Source organism: Loxodonta africana, chromosome 10 (genome assembly GCF_030014295.1).
Source record: "Loxodonta africana isolate mLoxAfr1 chromosome 10, mLoxAfr1.hap2, whole genome shotgun sequence".
In the NCBI taxonomy this organism is placed as follows: Eukaryota; Metazoa; Chordata; class Mammalia; order Proboscidea; family Elephantidae; genus Loxodonta; species Loxodonta africana.
The window spans coordinates 118607837-118625531 of NC_087351.1; the positions used below are offsets into that span (position 1 = coordinate 118607837).

Genomic DNA, 17695 nt, shown 5'->3' on the forward strand with positions numbered 1-17695 from the left:
TGTGACATCAAGGGTCAGCGACGAGGCGCGCGCCGGCCGAGCAGCGACCCCCGGCCGCGGCCATGCCCAAGCGGGGCTGCCCCTTCGGGGACGTGGCCCCGCTGCAGCTCAAGGTCCGCGTGGGCCCGAAGGAGCTGAGCCGCGGCGTGTGCGGCGAGCGCCACTCCCGGGAGGTCTTCGGTGAGCTGGGGCGAAGGGCCGGGCTGGGCGGCCGCGGCGCGGGAGGCCCCCGGAGGCCCAGGACCTGGAGCCCGCGGGCGAGTGCTGCCCCGGGGCCGCCGGTCTCCGGGCGTGGGGTCCGTGAGCACCGGCAGGGGAACGGGCCGCTCTCGTCGTAGCAGCCGGCCACCCGCGCAGCGAGCGGGGCCTCCTGCCTGCGGCTCTGGGCGGTGCGGAGGGGCCGACGGGCTGAGCGGCAGGAGCGCCTCTCCTACCCGGGCGGTGTTCGTGGGTCGCCGCCCCCGCCAGCGGCCCAGCGGGCGCGCACGCGGGAGGACTGTCCGGAGGGACCAGAGCGGGCCCGCCAGCTGAGGACCTCGGTGACGCTGGAGAGGGGCTCCTGGGGTGCAGAGGGAGCCGGGTCCGGCAGGGCGAGCAGGAGAGAGCCTGGCAGAGACGGAGAGGTCAGGGCAGAGGGAAGGGCAGAGGCCGGGCAGAGGAGAGCCGAACAGTGTCTGGTAGCCACGGCTCCCCCTGGCCGCACCATCCCGGTCAGGGTGGGTCGTAGGGACGGTCAGCGCTCAGGATTTGGGGCGTGCTCCGTGCTGATCATCGCTTCCCACTCGCGGTGATTGATACCATGGGGCAGGTACAAAGTGGAACTTACTTACCCTTTTGGCTGGGGCACGGGGTGTTTGTAATGGAGGGGCCGCGTGTGTTTCAGGGATCTGGGAGGGCGCCTGGCCTTAGGAGAGGCCCCCCTCCTTGAGGCTCCAGCAGCTGGTTCTCTTCTCTTGCTGGTCCTTCCGCAGCACCAGCAGCTGCTCTGCCTTTTCTCCCCTTGTACACTAGGTTGCAAAGTCAAATGGGTTCTAAGGCTCTGAGTTGCTAGACAACCACATGTACGTGCCTTAGATATAAAGATGTTCAAACACTTCAGACTGCAGGCAGAGACAGAGGATTCCAGAGAATCGACGCTTGTCAGGGACTTGTCCCTGGGCGCTTATAACTAAGTGCAAGACGAAGGTTTGAGCTCACATGTACCCAGCTCTGAGCCTGAGCCTTCACCCCAACCTCTTTGCCACAAGCCCCTGAAGACAGGATTGGCCTCACCCCGAGACTCTTTCCCACCGTGGCAGTTTATTTTATAAACGGTGGGCACTGGGTGGCTGGGCTGTCATCACCACTGCACTTGAGCTACTCCCATTCCCTCTGGTCCATCAGCTCCTCGGTAACCGGGCCCCCGCCCGGCTGTTAGGGCAGGGTGAGAAACCAGAGCCGCACTGGGTCTGCGACTGCTCCCCTGGGGACTCTGTAGCCATGTAGAGAGGTAGGTTCTAGGTCCCACAAAGGGCAGAAGGGGGTGGGCAGCTTTTGTTGGGACCCATTGTTGGGGTGCCTGGGCCCCACTCTGCTGCAGGTGCAGGGCGGCTGGCTGGGGGTTGGCCCAGCCCAGAGTCTGAGGGCTGCTTATTGGTGGGGAACTTGTTCTCATGGCCTGTTCTCCACAGCGGGGGTGCTCTGTGCCAGATGCTGAGCTGTTTGAGCAAGGAGGGGGCAGGGGCACACAGCCGTAGGTGAGGCCCCCATAGGTGAGGCCAGCTGGGAGACCCTGTGCTGAGAGCCGCTGTGGGAAACGAGCAGTGATGGGAGGGTGCGGGTGCAGCGTCTGGAGCCTTCCTGCAGGAGATGGCGGCCAAGGCCAGGCACCGAAGGGAGGGCAGGACCCAGCTCACCAAAGCATGGCGGAGGCCAGGGTTACAGATGACACAGGGCACAAAGGGCCTCACTCTGCCTACTGGAGGGACCCTTGTGGGGCTCAAAGGACAGTGTGGCTGTTGCGGGCTTTGTAGACCGATGGTGTCAGCATGGAAATTTCGTGTCTTTTGCAGAAAGGACCAGGCAGCTCCTGTTCCGTGGAGCCCAGGCCTACATGGACCATGTGTGGGATGAAGGTTCGCCAGAGAGCTGCACCCTTGTCCACCTGCCTGAGTCCCCGAAGCCCAGCCCCACAGGTGTCCCAGGGGTCACCAGTGGGCAGATGCTGATCGGACCGGGTGGCCGCCTGCTGAGGAGCCATGTCCAGGCCTCAGGGGCCGGTGAGTGCAGCCACGGCAGGACAGAGCTCTTCTCCAGCCATGATGCTGTGTCCAGGGCTCTCCACCAGCGTCTCTCCTGCCCAGATGAGCAAGGATCTTGCAGGTTGGGCGGTGCTGGGGATACTTGTTACCATAAGTTCTTAGTAGATCCCCAGATTTGGAAGTTGTCACACAGTTTCTAACTGTCGGGCCAGAAGGAGCAGAGACACCCCTGAGCGCCCCTCCGCTGTCCACTCTGGCTCTCCCTGGCTCCGTCATCCCAGAGGTAGAGAACACTGATTGTGGGCCACGTAAACTTTGTCCTGCTCTGTACAGCTGGCTGGGACCTCGGGTGTGGTTCTTACTTGTGAGATGCCATGCTTATTAGCTCCAGGAGTGTCAATGGGGGGGTCCAGTGGAGATGTGAGGGTAGACTTGGAGTGGATGCCCCACAGGACACAGCTTCAGGTGGTCACACCATGTGTCTCTGACCATGGGAGGTGATGCAGCATGAAAGGCTCCCACGGAGAGTCCATGGCCAGTTGTGGGTGGAGGTGGTGCCATCCTCATGGCCGACGAGTTATGGTATTTTTTCTTGCAGACCCATCGGAGGCAGCGTCCAGGGCCTGCTCCTCGTGCGTTCGCAGTGTGGACGGAAAGGCGGTCTGCAGCCAGTGTGAGCGCCCCCTGTGTGGTCGGTGTCTGCGCACCTGCTGGGGCTGCGGCGCCGTGGCCTGTGCCCTGTGCTCCGCTGTTGAGTAAGTGCTTCACCTCCGTGTCCCCACAGCTCGTCCTCAGGAGCACATCGTGCAGGGAGGATGGGGGCAGGACCCCAGCTGGGCCCTGGGCACCACAGTGTGGCCTCTGCCATTGGCATTGCCTGGCGGGCCCGGGGATGGTGTCAGCTTCAGTTATCTACCCGACTTCATCTCTTTATTTTTTTCTGAAAACTTTGTGATCCCTCCTAAGGGAAATTGCAGACTCTCTGGCTGCAGTTCCTTTTGCAGCTCGTGTTGGGTTGTTGCAGACTTCTCTGAGGACCGTTTTGTCTCCTGTGTGAGGTGCTCATTACTCTGTAGCAGGTAGAGCTGCAGATTTTACTACCGGATGCATGTTTACCTGGAGACAGCTCCTCCTGGGTCAGATCACCCAGCTGGATTATGTATGTGTGTGGTCACTGTAGCTGATTGGACCTTCAGAGGCTGAGGCCAGTCCCAGTCAGCAACAGATCTCCTGTGGTGGGTGGGGGCTTTGTAGTGTGAGAAAGAAGGGTTTCACCAAAACAGAAAAGGGGCTGGTTTTAGGGACCTAACCCAGCCTTGTTGCAGCAGTCTTTTTAAAACCAAATGTGTAAGATTGAAAAGCAGAGATGCTGGTGGAGGTCAAGTCTGTTCCCCGGGCAGCTCGTAGTTGGGTGGGGCAGGGCAAGGCTGGCCTGGGCTAATGGACAAGACCATTTAAAGGGCTGCTCTCCTTATCCTTTTGTTTATGTGTAAACTGAACACGGAGTGCTCTTTCCTACTTCTCCAGCTCCTGGTTGCCTTCTCCTCCAGGGTGAATTTGGCACTGGGCAGAAGCATAGATGTTGGGGTCACCCCACGCTCCCCCATCCTGCAGCGCTGGGCACCCTGGGTGGAGCACTGAGTCCTTGCAGGACTTCCTGCTGCTGGTATCCCCTCTGTTCTGCTTTCTCACTGCTTCCCCGTTTCCAGGACACAGCACTCACACTGAGAGGCCCGGGGGTACGCACCCCACACACCCCCCATCTCACGGCGCTCACACTGAGAGGCCAGGGGGTATGCACCCCACACACCCACCATCTCACGGCGCTCACACTGAGAGGCCGGGGGTACACATCCCATACACCCACCATCTCACGGCGCTCACATTGAGAGGCCGGGGGGCACACACCCCGCATGCCCCCCATCTCATGGCACTCATGCTGAGAAGCCGGGGGGCACAAACCCCGCACACCCACCATCTCACAGTGCTCACACTAAGAGGCTGGGGGGCACACACCCCACACACTCACCATCTCACAGCACTCACGCTGAGAGGCCAGGGGGCACATACCCCACATACGCCCCCATCTCACGGCGCTCACATTGAGAGGCTGGGGGGCATACACCCCACACACCCCCGTCTCACGGCACTCACACTGAGAGACCTGGGGGCACATGCCCCACACACCCACCGTCTCATGGTGTTAACACTGACAGGCCGGGGGCACACATGCCACACACCCACCATCTCACAGCATTCAGAAAGGTTGGGGGAGGCGCCCCACACACCCACCAGCTATGGTTACAGCTGGAAGGGCATCCCGCTGCCCTTTTCCACACAGGTGATTGGCTCTGGATCACACGGGTGTGGGGGCCGGGCCTGCCTTTGCTGCCCACACTCTTCTGCCCTCTCCCCCTCAGCTTCTGGACTGCAGGAAGGAGCACCCTGGAGTGTAGGAAGCAAGGTTGCCTCAGCTGGCAGGGGTGGCTCAACCCACAGGCCCTGTGAACGTCCTGACCCGGAAGGGCTGGAGGTTTTGACTCCTGGGCTGGCGTAGCCTAGTCTGAACGACCCTCACTTGTGGTGTTTAGCACGTTACCAATTTCGTGTCCTCTTAGCCTCCTGGGGATTTTCTCCCCATCGTTTATGGCTCTCCTAGCCTTTGCTCTTAGAGCCTTGAAACCTCGGAAGGGTGCCACGTCTGATACACTTGTGCCAACCATCCTGGTATGGTGGGATCTGATGGGACTTCTAGGGGGACTCGGGGGTGGATACAGATTGGCTTATCGGCTTCTCTTTCTCCCTGGTACTGTTGGCAGCTACGGTGACGTTCATGAGAAGGCACTCTGCACCAGCTGCGCCATGTTTGAAGCGTGAGGCCGCTCCAGAGTGGCTGGCTCTGTGGTGACCAGCCCATGTGCCAAGACTAAAGAATTGTGGGGGTGGGGAGGTTTATATTTTATATTTTGTACTCTAAACAACATAAGTGAATAAACCCTTTATATTTGGACAAGAGGGCTCTTGTCTGCGTGAGTTGTGTTGAGGATGTTGCCATATCTGCTGAGTGCTAGGAAGACCCCACAGACCCGGAAGAGTGGACGTGGGTGGCACACCAGCTTGGGAAGACCCCACAGACCCAGGAGAGCTGACATGGGTGGTGCGCCGGCTCAGGAAGACCCCATAGACCCGGAAGAGCGGACATGGATGGCACACCAGCTTGGGAAGACCCCACAGACCCAGGAGAGCAGACGTGGGTGGTGCGCCGGCTCAGGAAGACCCCATAGACCCGGAAGAGTGGACATGGATGGCACACCAGCTTGGGAAGACCCCACAGACCCAGGAGAGCTGACGTGGGTGGTGCACCGGCTCAGGAAGACCCCATAGACCCGGAAGAGTGGACATGGATGGCACACCAGCTTGGGAAGACCCCACAGACCCAGGAGAGCTGACGTGGGTGGTGCACCGGCTCGGGAAGACCCCACAGACCCAGGAGAGCTGACGTGGGTGGTGCATCGGCTCGGGAAGACCCCACAGACCCGGAAGAGTTTACGTGGATGGCACACCAGCTTGGGAAGACCCCACAGACCCAGGAGAGCTGACATGGGTGGTGCGCTGGCTCGGGAAGACCCCACAGACCCGGAAGGGTTTACGTGGATGGCACACCAGCTCGGGAAGACCCCACAGACCCAGGAGAGCTGACGTGGATGGTGGCATGCTGAGAGCACTTTGCATGATCAAGTTGTGTAGCTCTCGTGGGTGTCATGTGGGGCTGTTCTTACCCCCACTTCTCAGCTGAGAGGATGGAAGCCCGAAGTGTGCTCCTTGCCTGGAGTGACCTGGCTAGTGGATGGGGAGGAGGGCCCACTCCCTCGCTTCTCCCTGGATCTGCTTAGAGAAGTGTTCCCGGGGTTCCCTGATACACAGTGCTCCTCCACCCTCTTCCTCCTGCCACACCTGATGGTCACCGTCTGACATAACATGTCTGCTTACCTGTTCTTCTTACTATGAGTTAGGCACCACAAGGGCTGGCGTCTCACCTCGACCCATGTCTGACATGTTCATTTGTAAAAAATACCTGTCGGGCCTCTGGCCGTGGTGGAATAACAGGCTGGGCTTGCCCTCCGCCATCAGCATCTGAGAACCACACAAAACGTTAAGAAGTTGGACAGCAGGCAGTGCCGGGCGGTGGTCCGTGGAGAAGGAATGGATGAGATGCACCTCCATCAGTGCCCCTGCTCACTGGCTAGAGCAGGTTTGCAGGCTGTGGCATGGGGTGTGGCCACGGTGAGCTCCGTGGGCTTGCTGAGCAGAGAAGGCTGTGGCAGCTGGAACTTGGACAGTAGACACTGGAGAGGAGATTGAGACAAAGGGTCCTCACAGCCTCAAGCGTGCATGTGGGGGGACTGCCCGAGGTGGGGAGACCCGTCGGAAAGGAACCGCAACAAGCCCTATACCCAAGAACCAGAGTGGAGAAACCTCCAACATACAGGGCAGGGCACCAAGCATGCTGATTGAGTGGTGAGGTCACACGGACCCTGGATGAAGACAGCTTGTTCCTTTCTAACAACTTGAAGCCAGCCTTAAAGAGACAAGCCGTTTCAAGTACTTTAATAGAATCCCAGAACAAAGCTCACAAAGAATTAATGGAATAAAAAAAAAAAGAAGTGCACCTGCTAAAGAGAAAATTTACAGTGCCTGCATCCAATAAAAAATTACCAAACATAAGAAAACTCAATCAGGAAGTGGGTACTATTATAAGAACTCAAGAAAAGGTTTAGACTCAGAAAAAAAATTCTTTGATGGTTACAAAGGGGGAGTAACTAGATAGTAGACAAGTGTCAACTTTGCTGAAGGGAAAGACTGCACACAGTACAGGGGAGTCAGCACAGCTGGACCAAAGCAAATGCATGGAAGTTTCCTAGACACATCCAGACACTTTGAGGGACCGAGTGGCTGGGGCTGGAGACCACAGTCTCAGGGGACATCTAGGTCAATTGGCATTAACAGTTCATAAAGAAAGTTTTCTGTGTCCCACTTTGGTGTGTAGCGTCCAGGGTCTTAAAAGTTTGCAAGTAGCCATCTAAGATACATCTGTTGGTCCCATCCCATTTGGAACAAAGGAGAATGAACAAAACCAAAGATACAAAATACTAGCCTAAAGGACCCTATGAACCAGAGACTCCGGCCTGAGCCCGGAACCAGATGGTGGCTGGCTACCACCAACAACCACTCTGACAGGAATCACAACAGTCCTGATCAGAACAGGAGAAAAAATGTAGGCAATTCAAATTCGCAAAAAAAGACCGGACTTACTGGTCTGACAGACTGGAGGAACCCCTGAGACCACGGCCCCCAGATGCTCCGTTAACTGAGAACTAAAACCACTCCCGAAGCCCACTTTTCAGACAAAGATTAGATAGACATAAAACAAACTACACATGTGAGGAAGGTGCTTCTTACTTCAGTCAAATAGACGAGACCAAATGGGCAGGTCCTGCGGAAAAGCAAGACGAGAAGGCAGGAAGGGGCAGAAGCTGGATGAATGGACACAGGGAACCCGGGGTGGAAAGGGGGAGCATGCTGTCACATGCGGGGATTGCAGCCAATGTCACAAAACAATATGTGTATAAATTTTTGAATGACAAATTGAGCTGTAGACTTTATCCTAAAGCACAATATTTGTTTTTTTTTAATTACTGAAAAAAGAAAATGGGTAGAGGACTTGGGTAGACGTTTTACTAAAGAAGATAATACAAGTGGCCAACAAGCACATGAAAAGATGCTCAACCTCGTTAGCCATTAAACCCATTGCCGTCGAGTGGATTTCAACTCCTAGTGACCCTGTAGGACAGAGTAGAGCTGCTCGTAGGGTTTCCAAGAAGCTGCTCGCTAGTGGATTTGAACTGCTGGCCTCTTGTTTAGCAGCTGAGCTTTTCACCACTGTGCCATCAGGACTCCCATTAGCCATTCAGGGAAATATAAATCAAGGTCACAGTGAACCACGTTTCACACCCGTAAGGATGACTAAGATTAAAACAATGGAGAACATGTTGGTGAGGATGTGGAGAGCTTGAAACCTTCATCCACTACTGGTGGGAATGCAAAATGGTGAGACGCTGTCAAAAAAGAGTCCGGCGGTTCCTCAGAAAGTTAAAACATGGAAGTATCATCCAAAACCCAACCCAGACCCACTGCCGTCGAGCCGATTCCAACTCATAGCCTCCCTGTGGGACAGAGTAGAACTGCCCCGTAGGGTTTCCAAGGCTATAAATCTTCACGGAAGCAGACTGCCACAGATTTCTACCGCAGAGCAGCTGGTGGGTTTGAACTGCCGACCTTTCGGTTAGCAGCTGAGCACTTAACCACTGCACCACCAGGGCTGCCAGCATATGACCCAGCAATTCCACTCCTAGGTATGTACCCAGGGGACTTGAAAGTAGTGATGCAGACAGACACGTACACCCACGTTCACTGCAGCGTTAGTCGTCACAGCCGAAATGTAGAAACAACCTAAGTGTCCAGCGCCAGATGAGCGGGCAGAACGTGGTACGTACATACAACGGACTATCGCTCGGCCATAAAGAGAAACGAAGCCTGACACATGCTGCAACATGGATGAGCTTTGGAAACACGCTGAGTGTGGTAATAATAGGCAAACGTACGGGGACCACAGTTTATTAGTGGTTACCAGGGCTGGAGAAGGGGAGGCATTTAAGGAGCAGTGAGTTCAGTTTATGGTGGTGAAAAATTATGGCTGATGGTTGCACAACGTGATTAATTGCACACATGAACGCTGAACTGGCAAATGTATGTAACGAGCCATGGTGGTGTAGTGTCTAAGCACTCAGCTACTAGCCAGAAGGTTGGTGGTTCAAACCCGCCAGCCCCTCCTGAGGGAGAAAGACCTGCCCCCGTAACGATCACAGCCTTGGAGGCCCTGTGGGGCTGTTCTGCTCTGTCCTACAGGGTCCCTATGAGTTGGGGTCAACTCAGTGGCGGTGGATTTTTATGGGCGTTACATACATTTTTACAATTGAAAAAGATGAGTCTACCATTAGAATACACATATATACCAGACGTGCAAAGAAGCATGAAAATACAGCCCACAAGGAGAAAAATCAGCCCGTAGAAAGGGACGCAGAAATGACAGATGGTGAAGTTAGTAGGCAAAGGCACTGAAATAGCTATTGTAAACACACCCCATGTTCAGAAAAGCAGAGACAGGCACGTTCAGGAGAGAGATGGAAGGGAGAGACAGGCACGTTCAGGAGAGAGATGGAAGGGAGAGACAGGCACGTTCAGGAGAGAGATGGAAGGGAGAGACAGGCACGTTCAGGAGAGAGATGGAAGGGAGAGACAGGCACGTTCAGGAGAGAGATGGAAGGGAGAGACAGGCACGTTCAGGAGAGAGATGGAAGGGAGAGACAGGCACGTTCAGGAGAGAGATGGAAGGCGTGAACACCCAAACTGAACTTGTAGAGATGAAAATACAGTGAGATGGGAAATACCCAGGGTGGGATTACAGAGGGGGGGGAAAGGCCAGTGAATTCCAGACGGTGCAGCAGAGACTCCAGGTGACAGCAGGGCGAGGAGACACCAAACAGCCAATTGTGATTCGGGAGTCCATGGGGAGGGGGAGGACACAGTGTTTTGAAGAAATGGCTGAAATTTTTCCAAATTTGATGAAAACCACAAACGCATAGAGTCTCCCTGGCCTGGCCCTCGATGCCCTGCCCATGGCTTGCCTGGCTGGAGGACCTGGCTCCCCCTCACCCCCCCCCCGGGCCCGCTCTGGCCTCCATGGCTTTACAATCTCAAAGCCAGGACCCGCCCTTGCTGGGAGTTGCCACACCAGATGCCAGCCTCCCTGTGCACCCAGCCCCACTGCGCTCTCTGCCCTTGAAGCTTCAGCAGTGGTCCCATCTGGAGTAAGTTCTAAGAGGGTCTCCTGTCGTTCTTTCCTCATGACCTCACCCACCAAGTGGGACAAAGCATGTCATGTTTGCGTTAGTGCCCACAAGGCGGAGCCTCTGGACTGTGGAGTGCCCCTCCGGACCCCACCCTCACCCACGGGGGTCCCTCAGGAAGGGCTTACACGCAGGCGGCCTAAGGGCCCACACCTCAGCAGCAGCCCCAGAGGCCATGTGGCTGTGCACGGAAGAGTGCAGCACTGTGTCTTCGGGCTTCCCACGGCTGGACTCCGGATGCATCCTGCCTCCAAGGCACCGTTTACGATGAAACCTGTGTCTTTGTGTTTTCCCAGGAAGTCTGTCATCACTGGTGTGACTGTCGCTCACGGCTCCACAGCCAGGGATGCCCCCACTCCACGCTGGCGTCCCTCACCCGGCAGCCCCTCCTCTCACCACCAGGAATGTCCTGGAGTCCAGGCTCACTGGCCAGAGGCCTGCTCCTACCTCCAGCAGTTTCCAGGCCAGGGACCAACACCCCTTCCTGCATGGTGGCTGAGCCCATCCCTGCAGGACAATCGCCCTCCGACCCTCCTTGCAGCGGGTTGGGCCCCATCTGAGAGATGAGGGGGCTCGGCTGTGGCCCTCCTGCTCTCTGTGCAGGACCAGCTGACAGCAGTGGGGGACCCTATGGGGCGTGCACAGGGGTGCAGTGCTGAGGGGCTTCCACCAGGTGGCGTCAGGAGCACGCTCTGTTCAGAGCGGGTTCCCAGCAGGACTGGGACTGGTGATGCCATGGAAGGGGGCGTCCCCTCTGGTCCCGTGTCCCACTCCTGCTGTATACCTTGAGCAGGCCACCCTCCCAGGGTCTGCGCTTTGCCAGTCTGGGGTTTAGGGTCTGGCCGTGGACAGGATTGTGACCTTGGCCCCACCTCTGAGCCCAGTGTGGTTCCAGTCCTTCCTGGTGGTCGGGGGTCTCGTTCCCAGCTCAGCCCAGTGGGCTGCTGCTGGGGCTAGAGAATCAGCAATGGCTGTGTGCAGTGGGCTGAGTCGTGTCCCTCAGATGTACCTGTGAATGTGACCTGTGTGGAAATAGGGTCCGTTAACACGAGGCCATAGAGGAGTAGGGTGGGTCCTCACACCACCTGAGTGGTGTCCTTACGAGGCACAGGGCTGGCCTTTGGTGGCATGATGCGTCTCCAAGCCGAGAAACCACCAGAAGCTGGGAGAGTGGCCTGGACCAGTGCGCCTGCGGCCCCCAGAAGCACGACAGAGCTCTGTAGCTGTGAGCCTCACGGCGTGTGGTACTTTGTTATGGCAACCACAGCACTCAGGCACCACGCAAACCAGACTCCTCCCTCAGGACACAGACCTCCTAGAAGGTGTCCGAGACCAGGCCGGGCTTCAGGTTAGCCCCCTAAAAGGCCAGCCCATGTCCCTGTGCCCTGCACGCCCCTCCTCAGGAACTGGTGGCCTTGGGCATCGGGTTCCTGGTGGGCTCGGCTCCCCTGTGAGGCAGGTGGATGCTCCGGATGCTGCTGTGACCCTGGGGCTAGGCTTTGACCATTGGGCAGGTGGGAACAGGACAGGGTGGTGGGGCCGTGCTGACCACAGGGTTCCCCGTGTGTCCTGGCTATAGCACCCTGAGATCCCAGTGGGGCCTGGGCCATCAGGGCTGGGGGTCTAGAGCACCATTCTTCCTGGCCACCTCCCCAAACCCCCAGGACTCCGGGGGGCTTGGCTCTTGTGATGGGCTCCTCTGCCCAATGCCCCTAAAACTGGCCATGGGGAGGCACACCCACACTCCCCCCTCACTGCTGAGGTGGGTGAGGATGAATGGGGGAGGGGCTGCACTAACCCAGGCCCCTCCCGAGACCAGATGCCTAGGAAGGGCCAGTGGGGGCAGCCCAGGGTGCCTCACCATCCTTCATGGAGCCCTGCAGGGCCAGGGGCTGCGGGACACAGGACCAGCCCTAGGCACAGGCCCGCTGGACGGCCCGCACCGCTCGCTACACAGCACCAACCATCCAGCCAGGTGGCAGTGCTGACGGGAGCTGGCCAGCTCCCCCAGGGCGCATGCGCCGTAACCCCACGTGGCACAACCAGACAACCCAAACTTGAAAAGCAGTTTTTATTGAAGAATTTGGAGGGAGAGCTTCATATTATAATAAAAATACTAAAGTTGAATGTTGTAAAAAAAATGCCATGGGAGCAGCGCGGCGGCCAGCTGAGGGTGCGGGAAGGTCAGGGGCCGCCCCTTCAGAAGGGGGTCAGGCCGGGGGTCACGGCGGGTGCTGTGCCCGGCGGGGCCTGGGGGCAAACAGCGGAAACGGAAGCCTCTAAGAAGGACAAGTGCTATGTGGGGGGCTAGGCAAGGAGGGAGACAGACGATCAGACGGAACATGGGGTGGGGGGGCTGGGGCCCTTCCTGTTACTAAGATTAAAAACAGCCCCCAAATGCATTTAACAGCATAATACACGGGGACAAATTTAAACCTTGTTCCTCTGTCATGGGGGTGGGGAGCCCCGCCTCCTCGAGGTCACTGCCACGAGGGGGCATGGCCTAAGTGCAGGGGCCAGAAGAGGGCTCCAGGGGACCCAGAGCGACGAGCTTGTGGTGCCCGCTGGGCCGAGGCGATGGACCCTGGGGCAGGACAGCCAGGGCCAGTGAGGGGCCGGGTGAGGTTGGAGGCAGGCCCACCCACCCACAGCCCACCGCCCGTGGCTGTAGACATCCTGAACGTTTTCCTAGGTTCACCTAACTGTTCTGAGTGCCAACGCTGCATCTGGAGGACAACCTGGATGAAATAAATTAAGAAAACTCGCAGGACCACGTCTTCCTGACCGGCTCAAAGGAAGATGCGCCGAGAAATAAAATTAAATATGGTGCTCGGCAAGGCCCCTATGAGCCTACCGTCCAGGCCCTCCACTGCTGCCCAGGACGTCTGCCGGAGCCTCACTCAGGCTGTGCCACTGGCCGAGTAGGAGAACTGAGGGAAGTGGGGCCTGCGTTCGCTGTCCGCACACTCCATGTTGTCATCTGCAGGCAACAGATGACAGACACACGTCAGACCCACACAGCTCTCCCAAGCCCTCTGCACCCCCGCCTAGGGCCTGCAGGAGTGCCACTCCCAAACTCTACCCCTGGATGCAGTGATGCCCTGGAACACTATGGGTAGGACAGCCAGGGGTAACCCTCTGGCTAATCCCACCACCCTCCAAAAGGAGTCTTTTTTTTTTTTTTTTTAATTTGGATTTGCAAACATCTGAAGCCAGCCTCCCTGCCAGGCAGCCATGCCCTCGTCAGCAGAGGGGCCCACTCTGGGCCCCACTCACCTTGGTCAGGTGGCGTGATGGTGATCATCTGGGCCGTGAACTCCTCATCAAAATACCGGGTGTCCGTCTCCGACGTGACCTGGGGCTTGAAGGGCGGGCTGAGCTGCAGGAGGTAGGAGGAAGGAGGGCATGGCTGAGGTCACGCTCCAAAAGGCAGTGTGCCCCCCCACCCAGAGAGCTGAACCCTCAGCTGGAGGACAGGGCATCAGAGGCCGTGTGTCCCCACTGGGCAGTGCTGATGTCTAGGCTGCACTGATGTTACTGACATCCAAGGAAAGGGAAGCCGTTAAGCACTGCAGGGCAGAGCTCTGGAAAGGAGGTGGGAGGGGATGCGTAGGCGTGATCTGGCCCCGGGAGGTTGCGGCCGCATCTGTGGGCAGCGGCTGGTAGGAGCCTGTCTGGACACTGCTAATTCCTGTCGGCCAAGGGCAGGGCAGGGCAGAGCTGGGTCACAGCAGCCCGTGCAGGTGGCAGGAAGTAGTATATCCCAGCTCTGCAAGACCCTGCTCACTCACCCCAGAAGGGGCCAGCCAGTGCATGGACCCCTGTCTCTCCTATGAACCAGGAGGGAGACCTGTGCTACAGGGTGGGCTCCCAACACCCCCACCCTTCCTACCAGAGCCTCTGCCTGGCCACGGGGAACAATTCAGGAGGAAGGCGCAGAGTCGTGTCTCCATGTCCCTCTACCCACACAGGCCAGTGAGTGGACCGAGGGGAGACCACACCTCTCCCAGGGTGGGGAGCCCAGGTATATGCCAGAACAGGGGGGCAGGATGAGGGCAGGGGTGCCACAGCCCATGGAGGGAACCCAGACGCAGCCGGTCTCTTGGCATGGCCCCAGCCACAGTGGTGTCGATGGTGTCTTCAGCCCAACCAGCTCCCCAGGCCCCAAACCAGCCAGGATACCAGGGGATTGTTCTGTTCAAGCTCAGCCTGGAGGTACCCGGAAACCTACAAAGGGGGCTCTGAGGACCCTTCCCTGCTTAACTGCTGACCCAGGAAATGGAGGTTCAGGAACCAGGCCCCTTCCTCTCTACAAGTCCCCTACCCGCCAGCTGCAAGCCCCAGTCTATGCCCCAGCCACTGTCCCTCCACTGTCTCTCCAGAGCCCTTCAGCCCCGGGGCACTGGGCCTCTGCCTCCAGGGCTCCCATCTGAGGGTGGAGGAGGGAACTGAGACTGAGTCTGTCCCAGTCCTGCCCTATTGACGGTGTGACCTATCTGGGTACGGCTGTAGAGAGGACTTGCCATGGCCTTGGACGTGAGGCTCACTCTGAAGTGCTGTGTACATGCAAGGAGCCCCCAAAGACAGCCTCCCAGGCCCCGCAGGCAGCACCTCCAAAGCAGGCCCCTCTGGACTACAGCAGGGCGGGGTTAGGGCCCGATGGGACCGGAGAACAGAGGTCCAGCCAGCCTTGGTGCTGCCCAGCCTAGCCAGTGGTGTGTGGCCAAGACGGGGCTTCTGGGGAGGGCGGTTGGCACTGGGGTAGACGTGTGCCCAGTGAAGGAAGCTCAGTTTACCAGTCACAGCCCTCCTGAGCCCAGGGGCCAGACCCCGTCAGCCTGGACCAGGGTCCCCAAAGCGAAGGGCAGTGTGACAGTCCCACAGATAGGAAGCAGCTGCCCCCCTACTGAAAGGCACCCACATGTGCTAGAAGAGCAGGTGGCTGTCCCCATCCCATTCACACCCAGAGAGCAGAGCTGGGCTCTCCTTGCAGCAGGAGAGATTGAGCTCAGACAATTGGAGGAACTGGTGGAAAGCAAGGCTTAGCACCCCTGCTCCACATCCAGCCTTCACCAGCAGCCATCAGTGGAGGGGGAACTTGGCGCTGGCATCTGAAGGCCATGAGGCAGGGACAGTCTGTCCCTGTACCACAACCCCAGGAGAAGGGAAAGAGAAAGGACAGATTGCTTTTCAGGAGCAAGGCCTCCAGATGAGGAACCTCTGTACTTGGGGCTGCTGCTGGCACCTGAGATGGAGTTCTGTCTGTGTGCGAGTATGCACCTGTGCTAGTGCGTGGCTGAGTTTTTCTGTGTGCTGGTGTGTGTGCAAGTGAGCGTCCAAATGTGTATAGCTGTGTGTATGAGCGGGAGTGCAGTGAGTTTAGTTGTGAGGGCGAGTGATGGTGCTGGCTGTGGGCAAAGAGGCAATGTGTGGTGGGGTGTGGTGTGGCAGACGCAGTATGTGGCGGTGGCGTGGTGTGGCGGCTGCATGGTGTGGCAGCGGTGTGTGGTGTGGTATGGCGGCCGCGTGGCGTGGCGGCCACATGGTGTGGTACGGTGTGGTGTGGCGGCCGTGTGGTGTGGCGGCCACGTGGTGCGGTGTGGCGGCCATGTGGTGTGGTATGGTGTGGCGTGGCGGCCATGCGGTGTGGTGTGGTACAGTGTGGTGTGGCGGTGTGGTGTGGCAGCCGCATGGGTGTGGCAGTCGCATGGTGTGGTGTGGTGTGGTGGCCGCGTGGTGTGGTATGGTGTGGTGTGGCGGCCGTGTGGTGTGGCGGTGTGGTGTGGCAGCCAGGTGGTGTGGCAGCCACGTGGCACGCACCTTCTTCTCGTACACATCCTGCCACACGATGCTGGCGAAGAAGCGGTGCTGCATGATCTCCTTGGCATCCTCAGCACCCCCACCGAGCCTGGGGGGAAACGAGGTCATGGGGACAGTGGCCTGCCAGGTGCTGCTGCCCCATGCGCCGCCCCCGCCCTGCTGCGGGATCCTGGGTCCCAGGGGCAGTGGAGACAGCCGCGCAGCTGCTCTGAGCCACTGGGTGGGCAGGAGCTGCAGATGGGGTCTGGGCTTCTGAGCAGGTGTGGGGGAACTGCAGGGTCTGGGACGGGCCTGTCCAGCCCTAGCACCCCTGTCCAGCAGCCTAAGAGGTGGCCAGGACATCGTGTGCTCACCACTGGCACGGCCTGGCAGGCAGCCCAGACACAGTCCAGTGCAGAGGCAGTGGGGGCGGGCGGGGGGATGGCACCCACCTCTGCTTGGGGTCCTTCTTGAGCAGCCCGGAGAGCAGCGACTTGGCCTCAGGGCTGAGCGTGCGTGGGAACCGGATCTCTTCCATGAGGATGAGCTCAAAGAGCTTCTCATGGTCCTGGTTGTAGAAGGGCAGGCGGCCACACATCATCTCGTACATAACCACGCCCAGCCCCCACCAGTCCACGGCCCGCCCGTAGTCGTTGTCCTCCAGCACCTGAGGGAGACAAGGTGTCACAGGGTGCCCCCACCGACAGGTGAGGAGGGGAGCGTCACAGGGCACCAGGTGCACCCCTGCTACAGACGTACCTCAGAGGCTAGGAACTCAGGCATCTCCCTCCCACTACACACCTCAGGGGCCAGGTACTCGGGCGTGCCGCAGAAGGTCTTCATGGTAGCGCCATCCTTGATGCCCTCCTTGCATAGCCCGAAGTCTGTGATCTTGATGTGACCATCCTTGTCCAGCATGAGGTTCTCCAGCTGCGGGAGCGGCCGTGGGTGAGCACACAGCCAAGCCCTGCAACCCGGGGTCCAAGCACCGCCGCACCCCCGCTGACCTTGAGATCTCTGTAGACCACGTTCTTCTCCGAGTGCAGGTAGTCCAGGGCCGACACGATCTCAGCGCCATAGAAACGGGCCCGCTCCTCGGAGAACACGCGCTCCCGGGACAGGTGGAAGAAGAGCTGCAGGGACGGGGTGCTGAGGCGCAGCCCATCGGCTGCAGGGGCAGGTGGGGTTAAGCACTGGGGCCGCAAGGCTGGGGCTTCTGGCTCACGGTCGGGGGCAGAGGGATGGGCAGGGTAGGACCACCCCGGGTCACGTGGACGTGGTCAGCCAGTGCCCAAGGGCCACCAGAGTCTGTCTGGGAGGCTGCCCAGCTGGGCAGAGCTGTGAGAGTCCAGGGGGAGGGACCCCCCCAGCATCACTGGCACCAATTGTGGGTGCCACACACACCTGGGGGAAAGGGAGTCTGAGCTCAAGGCGGGACAAGCCCCTCTGGTGGCCACAGCAGCCCTACCTCGCCCCCGTTGGCGTACTCCATGACGAAGCAGAGGCGGTCGTGGGTCTGGAAGGAGTACTTCAGGGCCTGGAAGGGGAACAGGGCTAGGACCGAGGCCCAGGCAGACTCGGGGGGGTGGGCCAGGCCCCACGTGGCATGCAAAGCCCAGCAGTCTTGGCTCAGGGATGCGAGACAGAGGCCCCAGGAGACAAGGAGCCGCCGGGGGCTGGGTTCAGGCT

General features: G+C 58.9%; 2 protein-coding genes across 11 annotated transcripts in view; one reads left to right on the forward strand and one right to left on the reverse strand.

The window, feature by feature from the left end:
* SIVA1 (SIVA1 apoptosis inducing factor) lies at positions 1-12968 on the forward strand. Of its 6 annotated transcripts, none has more exons than XR_010323250.1 (4): positions 1-180; positions 2052-2361; positions 2839-2995; positions 10504-10619. XR_010323250.1 is itself a non-coding variant. In XM_064293080.1 (4 exons), the coding sequence occupies exons 1-4, from the start codon at positions 63-65 to the stop codon at positions 10772-10774; spliced, it is 753 nt and encodes a 250-aa protein (XP_064149150.1). In that variant the 5' UTR covers positions 1-62; the 3' UTR covers positions 10775-12968. The 6 variants fall into 6 exon arrangements, 3 of the variants coding, with proteins under 3 accessions (XP_064149150.1, XP_064149151.1, XP_064149152.1); XR_010323249.1 differs by lacking the exon at positions 10504-10619 and adding an exon at positions 5060-5255 and having other exon boundaries at positions 2839-2999; XR_010323248.1 differs by lacking the exon at positions 10504-10619 and adding an exon at positions 5060-5255.
* The window catches only part of AKT1 (AKT serine/threonine kinase 1), a 25139-nt gene continuing 19703 nt past the window's right edge, over positions 12260-17695 (reverse strand). For all 5 annotated transcript variants that reach the window (XM_064293076.1, XM_064293075.1, XM_064293074.1 and 2 more), the window contains 7 exons: positions 17475-17543; positions 17014-17139; positions 16808-16936; positions 16459-16673; positions 16028-16115; positions 13484-13586; positions 12260-13187 (listed from right to left, as the gene is read on the reverse strand). In XM_064293076.1, coding sequence (XP_064149146.1) covers positions 13108-13187; positions 13484-13586; positions 16028-16115; positions 16459-16673; positions 16808-16936; positions 17014-17139; positions 17475-17543 — 810 coding nt within the window. In that variant the 3' untranslated portion in view covers positions 12260-13107. The remainder of the gene's footprint in view (positions 13188-13483; positions 13587-16027; positions 16116-16458; positions 16674-16807; positions 16937-17013; positions 17140-17474; positions 17544-17695) is intronic.